Source organism: Pseudochaenichthys georgianus, chromosome 7 (assembly GCF_902827115.2).
Source record: "Pseudochaenichthys georgianus chromosome 7, fPseGeo1.2, whole genome shotgun sequence".
Taxonomy (NCBI): domain Eukaryota; kingdom Metazoa; phylum Chordata; class Actinopteri; order Perciformes; family Channichthyidae; genus Pseudochaenichthys; species Pseudochaenichthys georgianus.
The window spans coordinates 38,931,072-38,949,089 of NC_047509.1; the positions used below are offsets into that span (position 1 = coordinate 38,931,072).

Below are 18,018 nucleotides of genomic sequence, written 5' to 3' on the forward strand. Positions count from 1 at the left end.
CACTACAAGTCTGGACACGTTGAGAGCTGTACTTACACGAAAGGGGAGTTAGTCGGTTCTGTAAGAGCAGCGGACCGGCTTTACAAGATGTTGGTGAGTAATATGAGTGCAATGTGTAACGTTAATGTCAGCTAGCTAACATTAGCTAACAAGGTACACTAACGTATTTTGTTTCAGTAACTAGTTTTCTCCTTAAGAACTTCGTGGTCTCTGTGTATGCTGTGGATAACATTAGTGTTCACAAGAACAAGGTACACTCCCGTGTTTTGTTTTAGTTGCTCTTCAGATTGAAGCGGCCAGTTTTATATCGACTATACTGTATGTCTGATCTCCTTTTACATCTCGTTGTGTCATTTGAGTTTATTTGCTGTGTGTAGATTCAAGGATTTTGGTTATCTTGTCAATTTGTTTGGTTAGCTAGGCACAGCTGTGTGTGACTCCCTCGGGTACACTGGTATGTGTTTTCCTAATCTAGAGAGCATTGATTAATTAATAAACTACACACTGAGTCTAGATCCTGACCAAATTCTTTTTTATTGTTGATCAAATGTTTTTCAAAAATGTATTCATACACATTTAGAAAAATACAATGTACAATCATAACCAGTACAACACAAATTACAAAAAATACAGAAAAAACAAACAATAACAACAATCAGACAAAACTATGGAAAAATAACCCCTCCCACCCCCAGATCCGGACCATCCTTGTATTATTGCTCATTCAATCTATTATAGCATGCTAACAAACATGGTACTTACTTTATTTGTACAGATCTGCATGGGAGACGATGGCGCGATGCGCGACGTGTGATTGTGCACGGGGGATGTACAAATGCAGCCACGCTGCAGCATTGGCAATATGTGCCATGTGGCAGATCAGCTCCACAGATGTGGAGTGCCAGTGGAGGAAGCCTGGCACTTCCAAAGTAGTCCAGCCGGTGTCTCAACTTTACCAACAGTGAGAGGAGACATACAACCCACTGGCCAGAGACATCGCCACTGACGATGTAGACTGGTTCAGGTCTGCACTGAGGGGCGCACAGTGTGGCATGGCATGGCTTTTGTCACCTGAGCCAGAGCCGCGGCCTCAACATCAGGCCATTGTCACCGTGCCAGAGCTGGTGAAGGGGCATGGGGGTCGGGGGCTTGAGGCAATTCTTGCCTCAATGCGACTGAGCAGAGACCAGCAAGCTGCCATCCAGACAGCCACCGGAGGACAGCGGACAAATCCTCAGTGGCAGTTGCACAGACAGGGCAGGTTGACAGCCAGCAAGTTTGGTGCTGTGCTGCGGTCGGGACTTTCATCCACTCCATGCGCGTCCCCTATGAAGAGGGTGCTCGGGGGGTACAACTTGGACGGAGTCATGGCTGTCAACTGGGGGGTTGTAAATGAGGCCGAAGGGGTGAAGGCTTTTGTGCAGGCCTATCAGGTGACAGTGTTTCGAGTCTGGTCTCTTTGTGAATGAGTCGGTGTTTTGGGAGTATCTCCCGATGGACTTGTGCAGCCATCTGCCCTGCTGGAGGTGAAGTGTCCACCATCATTATACATTTTAAATTTAAATATTTTAACGCAATTAATTAAAAAAATGTATTACCGCCGTTAACGCGATAATTTTGACAGCACTAATAAAAACATAAATAGAACAACAAAAGGACATCATACAGCATCATTTACATAATTATCCACATAAACAGGTACCAATTACATTACATTACATTTAACTGACGCTTTTATCCAAAGTGACTTACAATAAGTGCATTCGACCAACAAAATACAAACTTGAAGAAAACAGAATCATATATGTAAATCAGGCTTCATAGAGCAAAAACATTTCAAGTGCTACTCAACTGGCTTTCGATAAGCCAGCCCTTAATTAGTATATAAGTGCTTTGGGCAGCAGAGCGGAAACGGTGGAAATCCAAACACCATGACTCTCCTCTCCTCTTTCTCTGCTTCGATCTCTCAGGCAAAAAGCACTTTCTTTCAAGATAAGATCCAATCTTCCTATTCTAATCCCCAAAAACTATTTTCCATCTTCTCCTCCCTCCTGGACCCCCCAAAGCCCCTTCCCCCTCCTCCCTTCTGTCAAGCGACTTTGTTAACCACTTTGAAAAAAAGGTTGATGATATTCGCTCTTCTTTTTCTGACTCACCTCTACTCACCACTGGGTCACCAGACCCTCCTTTCACCCACACACGAACCTCCTTTTCCCCTCTCTCTCCAAGTGAGGTTCTTACCCTCATTACCTCTGCCCGTCCTACCACCTGTCCTCTGGACCCTATCCCTTCAAACCTCCTTCAGACTATCGCTCCTGATATTCTACCGTTTCTCACCTTCTGGATCTGCACCAGTCTGGTTTCAAGGCAGGTCACTCCACAGATACTGCCCTCCTTGCTGTCACTGAGAACATTCTTGAAGAAAATATACTCTTTATAACAGTCTATTTCTCCCTTACCTTTACTACTGCTCCGAAATATGGGGAAACACGTCAAATCTACAAAAAATAATAACATCCCAAAAAAAAGTATTACGAATAGTCTGTGGTGTTGGTAAATATGAACACACAACTCCTCCCATATTTAAAAAAACTCAATCTATTAAAATGTGTTGACATAGTACAGCTTAAAACAGTACTGATTATGCACAACATTTTCCATAAGAAAATGCCTTACTAACATTCAAAAGCAATTCCAAACCACAGCGTGAACATATGAATGTAAAAAAAGCCACTTGAAAATAACTGTTCATAATCTTTATATGCAATTACGCATATATTATTATTATTATTAATTTGCCAAGTACATAGTATTTTAATTTCCAAAAAAATATAGTTGAAACTGCTATTGACATGTGCAGAAAATGACCCTATATCTAGTTTTCGTATATATGCATTTATTGTTTTCCTGCCCTAACTTTTATTTAATTTTTTCTCCTGTTTTCTTTATTTCTTTGTACTCCTTCATTTCTATACGTTGTTGACGCAATAATGTCGCTGTATTAGGATGATGCACGGGAGGGCTACTTTCCACAAGCTATGCTTCAGCCGTCCCGCTTCTACTAATTTTGTTCATCTTTGTGTGTATGAATTAAACTCGTTTTGTTTTTCGGATGAAAAAAAAACAAAAAAAACGTTCAGCTTGGGGGCCCCCTAGTGGCCGCGTGGGCCCTACGCCCCCGCATAGTCCGCCTATAGGAAGAAACGGCCCTGAGTTTGTGCACAGATGGAAGGCTGACAGGCAGGTAGGCGATCCAGTTATTTTATCCGGGCCGGATCAAATGATTAGCCGTGCTTTTTACAGTACTACGGCTTCCACAGATGAAATATTTGTATATATTTATTGTCAAAGCACTTAAGATATTCATTGCTATCGGATGTTAAGAGCATTCCATGGAATATAACAACAAGTGTTTCTGAAGTGAATGACCTACCCCACCTTTAAGTACAGTACTTGAGTACATGTACTGCAGTTAGCTCAATTTAGCCTTAGCAACTTTACAAATTGATTAAAAAAGAACTCATGCTGTTTTTACTATGGTAGATTAAAATGTAATTTATCTAGGATTCCAGGCTCGATAAAATGTTCTTTGATTACCTGCCGTATAGCCTATTTAAATGATCCGGTTACAAATGAATTCAACGACATCATTTAGGTATTTCACATTTATTTTATAATATTGCAATATTTCAATACAAAATGAGATACATTTATTAGCCTGTAGACATTAGCCTGTCTACAGAAGCATAGCATTAGCATAAAGCTACAGTAGCTTAAATATCTTTCCAACACACGTGATGCTTCACTAAGATAAAAAAGCCATCCATTGGCTTCTAGCTTGATTGCTAAACTAGATGTAATAACTGGAATGGATATATAAACAACTTCCATAAAAAGGTGTTCAAAGCTGGTTTAAACATTTAGTATGCTGCATTTGTAAGACACATTTTGACATATAAACACATTTTTGATGATCATGTTTGGTATATGATGAGGGAGGACAGGAGTGTTTGTAGGTTTCTCTTTCTCAATGTGCAGACTGTGTATGAATGCGGAGTGTAAACCCTGCCAATCATCAAAGGCTACCTGGACCATTGTCTTCTGTCATGTGGACATTTAAGTCCCTCAAATGGTAGGATATCTTCTCATGTCATGTAGGTGCAATGTCAGATCAAACATATCTTACAGAAAGTATCTCACATTAATGCCAAATTAAACTGGGGGCTAGAAATAATATAAAGAACACTATTGTTTTATAAAGTAATATTTCTTATACCTTTAATATAAACACTATGAGCTGCTCTGTGCCAGCATGTTTTCAATGAGATCAACAACTAACTTTACAGCAAAGCATATTTGAAAATGAGTGCAATTTGCTTCATAACCTGATTGTTTGTTTTTGTCAACATGTCAAAATGCTCAGGCCTTGTTTGCCAGCATATCATCCAGCATACGCTCACACATGTACAGGCAGCGAGGCACATGGAAAAACCCTAGAGAGGAGAGGAGAAACATTATCTTACTGAACTGACAAAGCAGGAAACGTCCACTGGAAATGAGTTTGTGGTAATACCGGATGCATCACGGAAGTGCTTTCACATGTGGTTTGAAAAATAGACGAATAAAGACAGACTTTTTTGTCAACTCAAAGAATGAGGCTGATAATATGATACACGCGATCAAGGACGGAGACTTAGCTGACAGAATAACATCTGGAGGTCATACTCCACATATGCAGTATTCCTAAAAACGTCTGAAAATGACTCCTAACGCTTTCAGGGGTATTTACTTCTGTTTGAAACATAAATGATGTTCTTACCTTTAAAGGGGCCTCCTTTAAAATCCAGTGCCACTTTCCCTTCTTGTGTCAAATAGCCGAACCACTCGCCTTTCTGAGCATCAGGAAACTGTCCAGAACCAGGCACACATATAGTTCATCAGCGGATCATACAAATACATCGGTTTTATTTAAAGCACTGCAAATCTGTCTTGAGTCCTCCAAATAAAGTACATATGATCTTTGGATGTAAAGTTATTTATTTACATTACTGGCATGCCTTTTCTGTAAATGTTAACCTTCAAATGACACAACTCACACGGCCCAGCTGCTACTGTGTACTGTGCGTATCACAGAAAAGGCGCATACGTTGAGTATTGAACCACAAACAAAGAAGAATGATGTCTTAGGGCAGGGGTGTCAAACTCAATTTCATCGCGGGCCACATTAGCATTATGGTTGCACTCAAAGGGCCGGTTGTAACTATATAAATAATATACATTTATAAACGTATAATATATATAAAATAATGTATTATACATATTACATTATTGCCTCTGAATTGGATTATTATTGGATAGGGTAATAACTTCCTAATTAACTACGTCTGAAAGCAGAAGTCCAGGGCAAATAATTGCAAGTCTCTTCAGTGCGCATGTCACAAAACGAGATGCATTGTGGGACATGTAGTTTATGGGCAACCTGCTTCTGTAAAGCGGCATGTAACCGTATAACAAACGTATTATAATCTTTGCAAGCTCTTGCAGGGCCACAGAAAATGAAGTCGCGGGCCGGATTTGGCCCCCGGGCCTTGAGTTTGACACCCCTGTCTTAGGGTCTGTTACAGAATCCCATTTCTTTAGCTGACATTCATTATTATGTTAGCCCTATAATAAGTTAATATACCATGATGCAACCCAAAAGTACTCTGACCTCTGGTGTGTAATACTTTGGCTGCAGTGTGAACTCACATGCTTGAAGGTGTATTCAAAGACTTCAGAGAACCTGTGCAGGAGTGCGGGCTCCCTGGTGTGACTGTAGGCCATCAGGAAGGCAATGAGGGCCTCACAGTGGGGCCACCACAGCTTCATATTCCATTCCAACTGAAAACCAACACAGCGGCATCAGACGGCCTGCTCTCATACATTTCATTCAACTCAAGAAATCAACCAGATGCGAACAATAAGTACTATTACAAGCAAAACACTACAATATTCCCTGGCTAGCCTCTCACTCCCCAACCTTCATAGTCCTGTATTTGTGTTTTTGATGGGGGGCAGGGCATCTTTAGGTTTACACTATATGCCACATAATACTGGCATGCATCATCGGAAACATAACGATTCATTTAGGATGACGATCGGCATTGCAATATGTTCTGGTCATACATTGGTAAAAATATGATTTCATAATTTCAATAAAATGTGCATAAGGGCTCAGAACATTATGGTAGAAGTGTAAGATACAATCCTAAATAAGAAAGGTCATAAACACCTTCAACTAAGTTACATGGAACACATGTTTGTGCAGTTCTGACCCCAGCATGTAGAATTTTTTTTTAGTACTTGTACTGCATTATATTTGCAGAATACTACATGTGATTCACATACTGCAGTAGGCATGTTTTTAGAGAGGTGACTGAGGTGATGGATATCTATAAAAGCTATTTTCATTCAAACATCTTGAGGTGGCAAACCAGAGTTGAATAGACTGGTGGAAAACGTCTTCAGGTATCGATGAGTGATTATTCACCTGCGTGGGGCAGTGACCGTCAACATCCAGGAAGTAGAAGAGGCCGCCATGCTCTTTATCCCAGCCGTTGTGATAGGGGAGCTCCATGAACTTGTCGATGGCCGTCCTCTGGAGAGCCTCGTCCTTCTGCTGGGCGCTGACCTGGAGCAGGAACCAGCCGGCCTCCAGGGCGTGGCCTGAGCCAGGGTGTGGGGGAGAGAAACAGAACATGTTGAGGTCAGGAAAAGATCTCGACCCAAGCTCCCCTCGCCTTCCCTGGCAGAGCTGGAAGTACAGCCTGTGGTTCACCTGGGTTCTGCAGCCGGCCCTGGCACCCCGGCAGCTCTGCTCCGTCCACAGACACATTCTCTAAAATAGCTGTGCCGCCTCTCTGTTAGTTACAGGAGTAGGACAAATATAGTTGTTTAAATAATCAGATACTTGCAGTCCTGTCAAATAGAGTCAAAGTGAAGTAAGTAGTGAGAATGAGAACAACAAAAAAACAAGCTCTACAATATGACGTTACTCAGCAGTATGTTTTGACTTACATGGATGTTTGCTTATCACTGTTTTGTTGATTTTAAAGATAAAATGTTTGTTACCTTGCCAAAAGTACAGTTTTTTAGCTGTATTTCGAGTTTCTCTTTAGCAGAGCTGTGCTTGAAGTAGCATATTAGGCGTTTATGATCTGAGAAGAGCTAATAATTGTACAAAACATAATGAGTATACAGATGCACAGTGGAGAATTGGCCTAGCTACAGCAGTGCACTTTTTGTCAGTGTTATATATATGTTATTGCTATGACTATGTCAAACCAGTATTTTAAACTGAGCGATGGTAATGTAAAATCAATGGGGTTTTGGGAACAAGTTAACTTAAGGAAAGTAGGCTGGGTATTTTTTTGGGGCTGTGAATTTTGTTTAAAATTCCCATATGTCCAGAGACTGCAGGCAGAACAAAAGAAACCACTGTGAGTACGCACATGGACTTTACACTTGTATCTATCTTAAATGTTTGACATGACATGTTCAAGTTTAAAATGAACAGATTGTTTTGTTTATTTGTTATGATAGATCCATATTGATTTGTTTGTATGTTATGAGAAAAAGGGAGCAATTTATATCTGTAGATTCATAAATAATGAAAGTAATTGACAACCTTATTGAGATTATGTTTTAGTTGATGTTGATAAACCTGACCTGTAATATAGTGAGAATGTTCTTTTGTTTATAAAAATATCATCCACAGTACTTCCATGTTTTATGGTCCACCATCCAGCAGCTAGACTGCAATCAAATGTTAAACAGCATTTTGCGCCCAGTATTTTAATGTGCACACCACCCTAGTCTATCATTTTTTCCAGAAGTGTAAACTTGTTCATGATTGATCATTACAATCATTGGATCTGCTAGCCTCCAGAGTCAAAGCACTTCTGTGACAATATGTAGTTCAGCGTCTGGTGAACTTTGACATAAAATGTGTTGGTGTGGAAAGTTGTTAGCAGTTAGCTCACCAGCTAAGGTAGTTTTCCAACAGCCCTGTTGTAGTCACTATGTCTAGCAGCACTTTTCTGTGCTACTCTCTTGTCTAACTTTGCCCTACATGCTTTAAACCCAAGTGGTTGAGACAAGAGTCACACACTATTCATTGTGTTGGTATTAGTGTTAATTTCGTTGACTAAAACTATGACGAAATATGTTCGTCAACGACCTTTTTTTCCATGACGAAAACGAGACGATGACGAGACGGCACCGACGGCAGTAAACAATAACTGTAACGAAATCATCATGCAATATCGTTGACGAAAAGTGACGAGACGAAAATGTAGTTTACTAAATAAAAACTATGACAAAATCTCTCTTTACTTTCGTTGACGAAAAATGAGGAGACGAAATATTATCAAAGATAACGTTAAATCTCTGATAGTCAGTTTTTCTCCCAGCGGTTCCATTTCCGGTGCTGCGGCAGAGCAGCAGCTGTTTCTGTGCTGCGCGCGGCGGTACATTTGAGTTACACCGGGCAGCGGCACAATATGAACTGGCAGGAAGACTCGGGTCTAACTTATTTAACAGAAAATAAAATGGCAACAACAGGGCTTGGGAGCAGTGGTCGCGTTAACCGAATACCCCCCCGTCAGCGCGAGTGAGTGATACATTGTGCACTCGACGGGTAATAATGGATTAAGACGGAAATGTTACGATCCTGTCCGTCAAAATGACTGACAACGGAAAAGTCTAAAGCCACCACTGCTTGGGAGAAAGAAACGATGTGATATTTGGGCCCATTTTCGCTACAATGAGGCGGAGAAAAAAAGCGAATGCATTGTTTTATCAGAAGGGAAGCAATGTGGCCAAAACACAGCTGGTAAAAACACCACACACCTGACCAGATACTCTGCAAAGCTGCTTAAATCATTCAATCTGTGTTTTTCATCAAATAAGGACAAGATATAATCTTATTTATTTATATACTAAAATGACAAATTATTGGTTTTGGCTAGACTAGTTTGACTGAAATGTTCTATATAATCTGATGACTAAAAAAGACTCAACCGTTTTCATTGACAAAAAGTAGACTAAAATAATTAGTTTTCTTTGACTAAAATAAGACTAAAATGCTCAGACTTTTAGTCGACTAAAACTTGACTAAATAAAAACAGGATGAAGGTGACTAAATATGACTAAAACTAAAAAGGAAATTTAACACAGGACTAAGACTCAAACTAAATAAAAAAATAGCTGACGAAATGAACACTAGTTGGTATATGCTGATTTGGATGCTACACCATAAACTAACTCACTATATCTGAGGACATTTGAGCCACAGAGCATCAGTCATGCTGCATGTTCCACACCTGGATGTGTTGTAGAATCTGCTGCACACACCAGCTGGCCAGCTCTGTGTACTTCTGAACGACCTCTGCCCCCCCGCCTTCAGTGAGCTGCTGCACCAGACACAACAGCATCATGGGAACTGCCATACTGTTGGTGGGGACGTCTCCAGGAAGCTGGGGCCGGCCCAGGCCTGCCGGGTCCTCCCGCACCCAGCTGATCAGCTGCTCCATCATCTGCTCAGCCTCCAGCTAAAAACACAAGACAGAGCCCGTCAGCGATGGTGCAATCATGTTGCTGGAAAGGGATAAGCATGTTCAGGCAGGGTGACGGGGTACACAAAGTCAGCTGATCTCTGGTGAACTGTGTGTGCAGGGTACAGAACGATAGCTAGTAATGCAACACATCAGCTCCTGACTCCCTTATGAGGCACTTCAAGTATGGATTTAAACACATCTGGTAGCGACTCAGTAATGCAACATGTATCTATATAAATCCAATAGAGTGGTGCAGGAATGACTTTTAGCACTTCTGGTTCCCTCTTCGTGAAGTTAATGATTTTTAACATGATTGTTGTCAGACACCTGAAAAAGATCTAAGGTTAAAACAAGCGAAGAGGTTTTCATGTTTTGTGCTACGAAATAAAATACACTAGTGATCAGCCCATTGGTGAATGTCTGAAGCTTCTATGCGTTCTAAAAACAGTTGTTGCTAACAAAAACCACCCTTGAATGATGGGATGGTAGACTAAAAGCTTTAGGAATCCAAACTATAACATGTAATAAGTACCCTGTATCAAGATTGATGCAAAACAAGTATTTCCAAGGCACACCTTGATATGATCATTATAGTTATACAAAATAAGAGAATAACAGAATAACAGGTATGAAATCATTCCAACTCATACTACAGTTTAAAAAGGGAGTGATTTGTAAAATATGCATAAAGAAAAAGTAAATCTGTTCAGTTCTGTTTCACATGGGTGTTGTTGAGATGTATCTATAGATTTAGTCCCTAATGTTGCTCTCAAAGTGCACCAGATTGATGCTTTTAACTTCAACATGTAAACAAAAAAAAAAAAAAAAAAAATCTTCCCGGGGGAGCATGCCCCCGGGCCCCCCTAGAGGAGGTTAGGTCTCCCGCCCGCCCACACCCCCCGTCAAATTGTCCCACCCACATTGAGGATGCTTCCTACACTCATGCCTGGGACACAGTTTCGTGACTATTGTTGTGTTTTGCCCCCACGGGCAGGGGCATGGGGTTTAACAGGTTTTGAAGTATCCAATGTGTTCGTGATTTTTTATGTATTTTCCTTTAGAATGGCAGGAAATTAGTATTCAAATTGTTATTGAATTTTTGGTCCCCCCCAATGTTGACTCCATGAATACGGCCCTGCTATGCGTTCTAAAAACAGTTGTTGCTAACAAGTAACTGAACAGGACTACTAAACGTACAGTATTTGTTTTATAGCATTACCAAGCTTTTTACTTCTAGCAATTTGCAATCTAACAGTGGTGTGGAGATTATCCTGCAGAACAAAGCACATACGTGTCATAAACGTGTGTTGGCCACAGAGCTCATTTCTGCAATATTATGATATCCAATGGAAACATCTGATTTTCAGTGGGAGCCCCAATATGCTGACCTCCGGGTCGCCTTGCAGAAATACATCATCCCTGCACCGCTCTATAGTTACAACATCTATCTTCAGCCTATCAATGCAGGGACTTTAGTGATGCGTTTACGTTTGACCTGTCACCAACACGATGTGGAACATTTGGTTCAGCCATTGATGTTCCCAAGAGGACAATTTGAATGATTTCCAGACTTCCATCTAGCCCTACCATCAGTTAAAGAAGTTTCTATCCACATTCTATTCAATCAAGCAATTTCAATCTATATATCATTTAGTTTAATATGTATTTTGTACCTGCATGCCCTTGTCCCCAGTAACCCTGCTCAGTTCGTCCATGGCCAAAATGTAGAAGCACTCGCTGAAAATAGTCCTCTGAATCTTCACTGCTTTTCCGTCTCTAGTTAAGGAGAAGGCACACTTCCACTGGCCACTGCCGGCGCCGGGGACACGAGTGAACTTCCTCAGGAATGCTCCTCCTTAGAGACAAACAGAATATAGCTTATGATCCAACCATAGACTGTATATATAAATGGACGTAGGGTCCGTGACGTCACGCATAGGATTCTGCAGAGTTGCCGAGAAGCCCATAGTAGGCGGAGTCGGAAAAACGGCTCGACAGTGACGTCAGAGTTCAACTCCCGCCTGCTCCAGGGCAAAGAGGCGGAGCCGAGGCGGGACCTCAATGTGACCATGCCCTAATTTATGCAAAAACGTTAAGACCTAATATAAATAACCTAACTATATTCATAATAATATGTATTGCATCCAGGGGTAGAAACATGTTTTTTTCTGCTGTAAAGTTGGGCATTTTAACATGGAACATGGAAATTGCTCCTTTCTGCAGCCAGTCCCTAGCGGCCAATATATGAACTGCAGTGTGTGGCACTTCCGTATTGGCGTCCCGGCTCTTCCCCAGAGTTTGCCGCTTGGATCCAACACATCATTATGAGCAATATGTATAGCCTTTATAAAAAGGTGTAGTTCCAAGCCAAGATATAGGGGGCAGTATTTCAATTCCTAAACTCATGTAATGTATGTCCAAAAGTTAGCATCTCAACATTCTCATCATTCAATTCTGGCATATCTCACACATTTGAGCTTTAACATGTTGTAATCTAGACATAGGCTTAACATGTGAATGTTTGCCAACGTTTGATTGGACAGGACATTTTAGAAAATGCTGCACATCTAGTTGAACTAGAAATTAAACAATCAACAGTTGGGCTTTTTAGGTGCTAAATAGTGGAAATGTCCTAAATATATTGCTGCTGAATTTCATATTTTGATCTTAATGAACCCATACTTCATTGTGTGCATTTCCTACTTATAACAATGTACTGTTAAACTCTTTGAAAGCTTCATAGTGCCACAAATACAAAGTGCTCCTGTTTCCAAGTTCCCATAAAGATGGCACCTTGCAGATCCACCCAACAGGGACGTCACGTTGGCGCTGCTTTTCTTATGATTAGCAGAAAGCACCATCCCAACGGTCACTAATCACTTCGGTCAACAAAAGAACGCCACACTGCCCCATCTGGTACACAGATATACCCGTGAACAGATGTGTGGAACATGGAGGTTCCACTTAACTGAAGCTCATGTCTTAATGTGTCCTACTTATGGACATCCATATTACAGAAAGTAAAAACATACTGGGGTCTGTAACTCAGTTTGATCTGCGAACACATCATTTCTTCGATAGTCTTCTTTGAACAGTTTTTTTTTTGCATTCTCCAAGGACGGCATAATATTGTGTATTAATATAAAATTCAGTGGTGCATTCTTAGAAGACCGACGACTAGCCAAAGGATTTCATAGGAGATCACACGCACACACACACACACACACACACACACACACACACACACACACACACACACACACACACACACACACACACACACACACACACACACACACACACACACACACACACACACACACACACACACACACACACACACACACACACACACACACACACACACACACACACACACACACACACACACACACACACACACACACAATTAGGATTATTGTTGTGATGAACAGCCTGCTGAAGCTGCCTCTGTGTTTTCAGTGAGTTCGATCAGCCGTGTACTTCGAGCACGGTTTGGAAAAAAGGATGATGAGGAAGAGTGTGATAAGAAGGATGAAGACGGGGAGAAGAAGAGCAAACACAGCATCGACGGGATCCTGGGAGACAAAGGTAGGCCGCTGCCGGCGCAAGGGCATGGAGGAGAGGGCGCGCGGGGAGTCGGCTACAAATTGGGCCTAAACGGTGTTTAGTCTCTGCGCGATCTTCTCTTCATTATTTATGAATGTGTGTGTGTGTGTGTGTGTGTGTGTGTGTGTGTGTGGGGGGGGTACTCCCGTGGCGCTGCTGACAGAGGAGCGATGTGCCAGTCAATATCAATTACAGCAGCCTGACAGCGCCCACACACACACACACACACACACACACACACACACACACACACACACACACACACACACACACACACACACACACACACACACACACACACACACACACACACACACACACACACACACACACACACACACACACACACACACACACACACACACACACACACACACACACACACACACACCACACACACACACACACACACACACACACACACACACACACACACACACACACACACACACACACACACACACACACACACACACACACACACACACACACACACCTGCTTTTGCTGCTTCGAGGATTTCAGGCCTATGGAAGCGATCCATTGTTCTGTACAGACGGCAATACATCCACACCTGTGAAAAAAGACAAACGATTCATACAACATAATCTAATGGGTTTCTACTGACGGTTATTTTAAAATAGTAGCAGGAAAACTCCATAAACGGCATTTTCTGACCGTGTCACAGGAACTAAAACTTTAAAGATTATCGAAATAGTTGAGGATCAATCGACCAATCTTTGGACTTCTTGTTTATGCCACAGTCTTACCTGTCTCCCCTGCAGCCAGACGTACTTCAGCTCATCATACACCTCCCCATCCCTCCCCAAACAGGTGAAGAAGCCTCTGAAACACAACACACAGGTTAAAGGTCATCACAAGGACACCACACTGCATGCAAACAGACGTACACGGTTTTCATTTGAACAGCATTTCAGTGGAGATACAATACCCATGCAAAGGGTCGTGAGAGTGTTGGAGCCAGAAGTCCACTGTGGTGTCCAGTTCTTTACGAATCCGCTCTCGAAACTCCTCCAGCTTCACTGCAGACATGGCTCCTTTAAAGAGAACGTTTGTGATGAAGGAATGATGTTCTTCTGCCTTACTAAACAATACTTAACAAAACATTCAGGCTTTGAAGTCTTCTGGGTAAAGTGGCAAACTATTTAGAAAAGTGATTTGAAGATTTCCTTATTTCCAAGCAGGAACATCGGCTTCTGACTTTTTGTATATGTTCTACAAGACTCCCAGGGGCTTGTGAGCAACATCCTCCTCATCACCTCAGCTGATTGTCTAAATTAACTTGGCTATTGGAGTTATTGAAGTTAAGAATTTTGTAGAACCGCAACAATTTCACCATAATAATCCCTCCATTGATTCAGAGGAACTGGTACTGCATTGGATTTCTGCCTGTTTGTTGTGATACATGGAAGTGGAAGGAATTGGTTTGTGGGTGTTTCTCCCGCGCCCCCCGCAGGCTGAAACCAGTACAGCCTGCTTTACTAAAGTCGCAATAACAGCCTACAAGAATGGTTAGGTTAGACTCGGTTGTCAGGAAGCGCAATCTCACAAAAGCTTTTGCAAAAAAAAAATTCTAACATCCTGGCATAAGTATGTTTGTTTTTGTTGTTGTTTTGGTGTTTAAGAGTTGCATGGGATTCACCAGTCAAACTTTAACACAAACAAACTGACTGATGTAAATAAGTAAGGTGCTATTTGTTTCAGGTCCATTCACTGGGGATTGATGCAACACTCTTTCTTTCAGTTTACTCTTCGTCTTGACCAACCGCATTATTATACAATACATGTACATGTTGCTTATTTCCCAAACCGATTAAGGATGATTGTACATATAAGATTGTGCACAGCATGTATTTGTAAGGAACAAGTCAGATGTTGCAACAAAAACAACAACCCTGGGACAGTTGCAACAGACATCAGGGATTGTTGCAACATGTGTCAGACAAATACAATCCAAAAGTAGTGCAAAGTCATCAGGTTACATTACTCTTATTTTGTGATACTCAGATTAGGTTACTGAAGACAGGTAACTAGTCATTGTAACTGATTACATTTACCCTCCCAAGTCAAAAGCACGCCAGAATATGAAAAAAATAAAAATAATTAGGCATACTTAATGATGATCAAAGAGCATTTTAATGAATTAATACAGCTTCTCATTCACTTTTCCCCTGTTCATTATCTGTCATATCAAACACCGCGCAGCCCTGCTTTAAGAGATAGTGTTTTATTTACATTTTTGAGTAGTTCCCCGAAATGGAAGTCATATTAGCAGATCATCAGAACTATAAACAGACGATATGTTCCATTAATGCTCGAGGCGAAACGCACCGATCAGTTCAAGCGCGTCTTCTTGTTATGTCGAACATCTTTCGCCACCAAAGGTAAAATGCAAGCTAGACATTATTTATATTCTAAAATCCGATCAAAATTCAATGTTTTTTGGCCTCGTCAAAAGCGATAAAAACAATGCATTTGCAGTCAGTCCACATGATGTTTCTCATGCAGGCTATCGGTCGGGTTCAGCGGCAGAGAAAAGGCAAAGTGTGCCGGGAAAGAGTTCTTACCTTCGAGTAGTGAAGAGACAGACTGCTGTGGAGCCTACAGTATAAAGTGTGTTTGTGTGTGTGTGTGTGTGTGTGTGCTCTCTGACGGTCATATGACCATCCCAGGAAGAGGATCTGCTGAATCTACATTAACCCTTTAACTGCCACACCAAGACAAAAAATATGGAAACATTATTTGTGTGCATTTTTTTATCAAATGGGCCACACATAACCACACAGTTTTGTTTAGTTTTGTTTATATGAGCCTCTACCAACTGGTCGAGCTGGCCTTCTATGGTACAAGTACATTTTCAACAATCATCATATACAGTAAGGCAAGGCAAGTTTATTTATATAGCACTTTTCAACACAAGGCAATTCAAAGTGCTTTACAAAAAATGAAAGACATTAAGAAAATGGCATTTAAAATCAGTCTGTGAAGCTGACCGTTGAGCGGCCCAGACCAAGCAAGGAGGCAGAGGCAGAACGTCCAAAAATATAACCCGACGTGGGCATTTATTAAAATCATGGGCACAAAGTTCACCGCCTCAATCCTGCGGTTCTCCTTTCACACATCCTGCAGCCACAAGGATCTCACACACACACCCAGCCCCCTCAACAGACAGAGAAACAGAGCCTAAATACACACACTCTAATCAGCACAACACGACACAGGTGAGGGGGGAGGAGACAACACAGGACACCAGGTGCACACAATCATCAGCCACAGACAACATATACTGTGCAATCACGCTAATAAAGTGCCATTTTACCCGGCCTGAAGCCGTCAGTGTCACATTTCCTTCCCCCTCTCCCCAGGAAGTAGTGATGGCGAGATGAAGGGTTCATCTCATGAGGCTTCATCATGGGCTTCATTTGAACACAAACCCCCTGCTGGTCAAAGTGTGTACAACAGGCAGATTGGACATCTCAACAGTGTGCTCTATCTCATACAGAGTCCCCATTGAGTAAAGCCTTAGAATAACTCTAAACAACGAACATAAAATCATATTTTCATGTTAACAATATTGTATTTATTCCAGTTTAATGATTGTGATTGAAAAGCCTAAGGAGGCTGCTAAACATTGCAAAGAGGGATTTGTATTCCTTAATAATATTCTTAAACGTAACCATGTTGTATCCGGAGAAAGGCTAAACCATATCAAAGAATACATTTATTAACTACATTATCTCATTTAGCTGTAGCTTTTATAAACAACAAAAAAGACGTATTGTCCAGTCGTTGAACCAGAGACCCTGCGGTCATGAGTCAACTGCTTTCCAGCTGAGCCGCAGCACACACGATGAATCTCTCTGAAAACACTGCAACATATTTATTCATGTTTTTATTCCTACATTTATTTATGCTTGTATCTATTTATACTTATGACATGTTCCGACCTCTATATGAGTGAGGGTCTGAGCTCTCTTAATTCCATCGTGTCACCGGGCCCGGGTACAGGAGGGGTAATATGGTTCTTATTATACATCCATGGCATGGGTAATATCAGCACTGTGGTTCAACCATCCATGGGTTCAACGGTTCAACCGATCTGAATCGCTTCGTGAAGCAGTCACGTGGTATCGACAGGCAGCGAGGCTTCGTTTGTCATCGATGACGTCACTGGCCCAAAACGATACAAGCCTCGATACAAGCTTCACAGAAAGCTTCGGGGATTACTCGACACACGCTCCGAAGCCTCGGCGCAATACGTAACATCACTACCAGGAAGCACAGTGTCTGTGCAGTCTCGGCTTCGGGACAACCAGTCAGCCACCCGGTTTCAACGCCGCCTCCTCCGCCTGCAAACGCTGCTCCTCCTGCTTGTCTCTCGTCTCCTCCTGCTTGTCTCTCGTCTCCTGCTGCTTGTCTCTCGTCTCCTGCTCAGGCCCGGTTCCAGAACAAAATGACTCAGGGTGCATCTGAGATTAGAGAGGGTGCAGTGGTAAAGTGCTATTTTTATAAGTGGGGAGTGGACCTAACACCCTCTAGGGGGGTCCTCACCTCCCCTGGGGGGGTGTCCGGGGGCATGCTCCCCCGGGAAGATTTTTTTTTTTTAATATTGAAGTTAAAACCATCACTCTGGTGCACTTTGAGAGCAACATTAAGAGACCTATGGATCTATGTGCTCTTTGTTTGATTATGCCTTCCCAGTCCCTTATCACGTAGCCTATAAGAGCATGGCGCCAGTTGTTGTAGCCGTAATGTCCCCATGACAGTGCGGTGGTGGCGAAGTCGATAGGGACT

General features: G+C 41.9%; 1 protein-coding gene across 1 annotated transcript; it reads right to left on the minus strand.

Moving 5' to 3' along the window:
• Positions 1–3,650: 3,650 nt before the first annotated feature.
• On the minus strand, positions 3,651–15,895 carry renbp (renin binding protein). The gene is made up of 11 exons (XM_034087452.1): positions 15,792–15,895; positions 14,156–14,261; positions 13,974–14,049; positions 13,702–13,777; positions 11,270–11,451; positions 9,363–9,590; positions 6,818–6,899; positions 6,530–6,705; positions 5,749–5,880; positions 4,820–4,907; positions 3,651–4,493 (listed from the first exon to the last, which is right to left on the minus strand). The coding sequence occupies exons 2-11, from the start codon at positions 14,254–14,256 to the stop codon at positions 4,420–4,422; spliced, it is 1,215 nt and encodes a 404-aa protein (XP_033943343.1). The 5' UTR covers positions 14,257–14,261; positions 15,792–15,895; the 3' UTR covers positions 3,651–4,419.
• Between the last annotated feature and the right edge of the window lie 2,123 nt (positions 15,896–18,018).

Coding starts and splice junctions, on each gene's coding strand:
- renbp (XM_034087452.1), bottom strand. CDS start 14,256: ATGTCTGCAGTGAAGCTGGAGGAGTTTCGAGAGCGGATTCGTAAAGAA. Junction 6,706..6,817: donor GGGCCGGCTGCAGAACCCAG/GTGAACCACAGG, acceptor ACCCTGGCTCAG/GCCACGCCCTGGAGGCCGGC. Junction 4,908..5,748: donor TTGAATACACCTTCAAGCAT/GTGAGTTCACAC, acceptor GGTTCTGGACAG/TTTCCTGATGCTCAGAAAGG.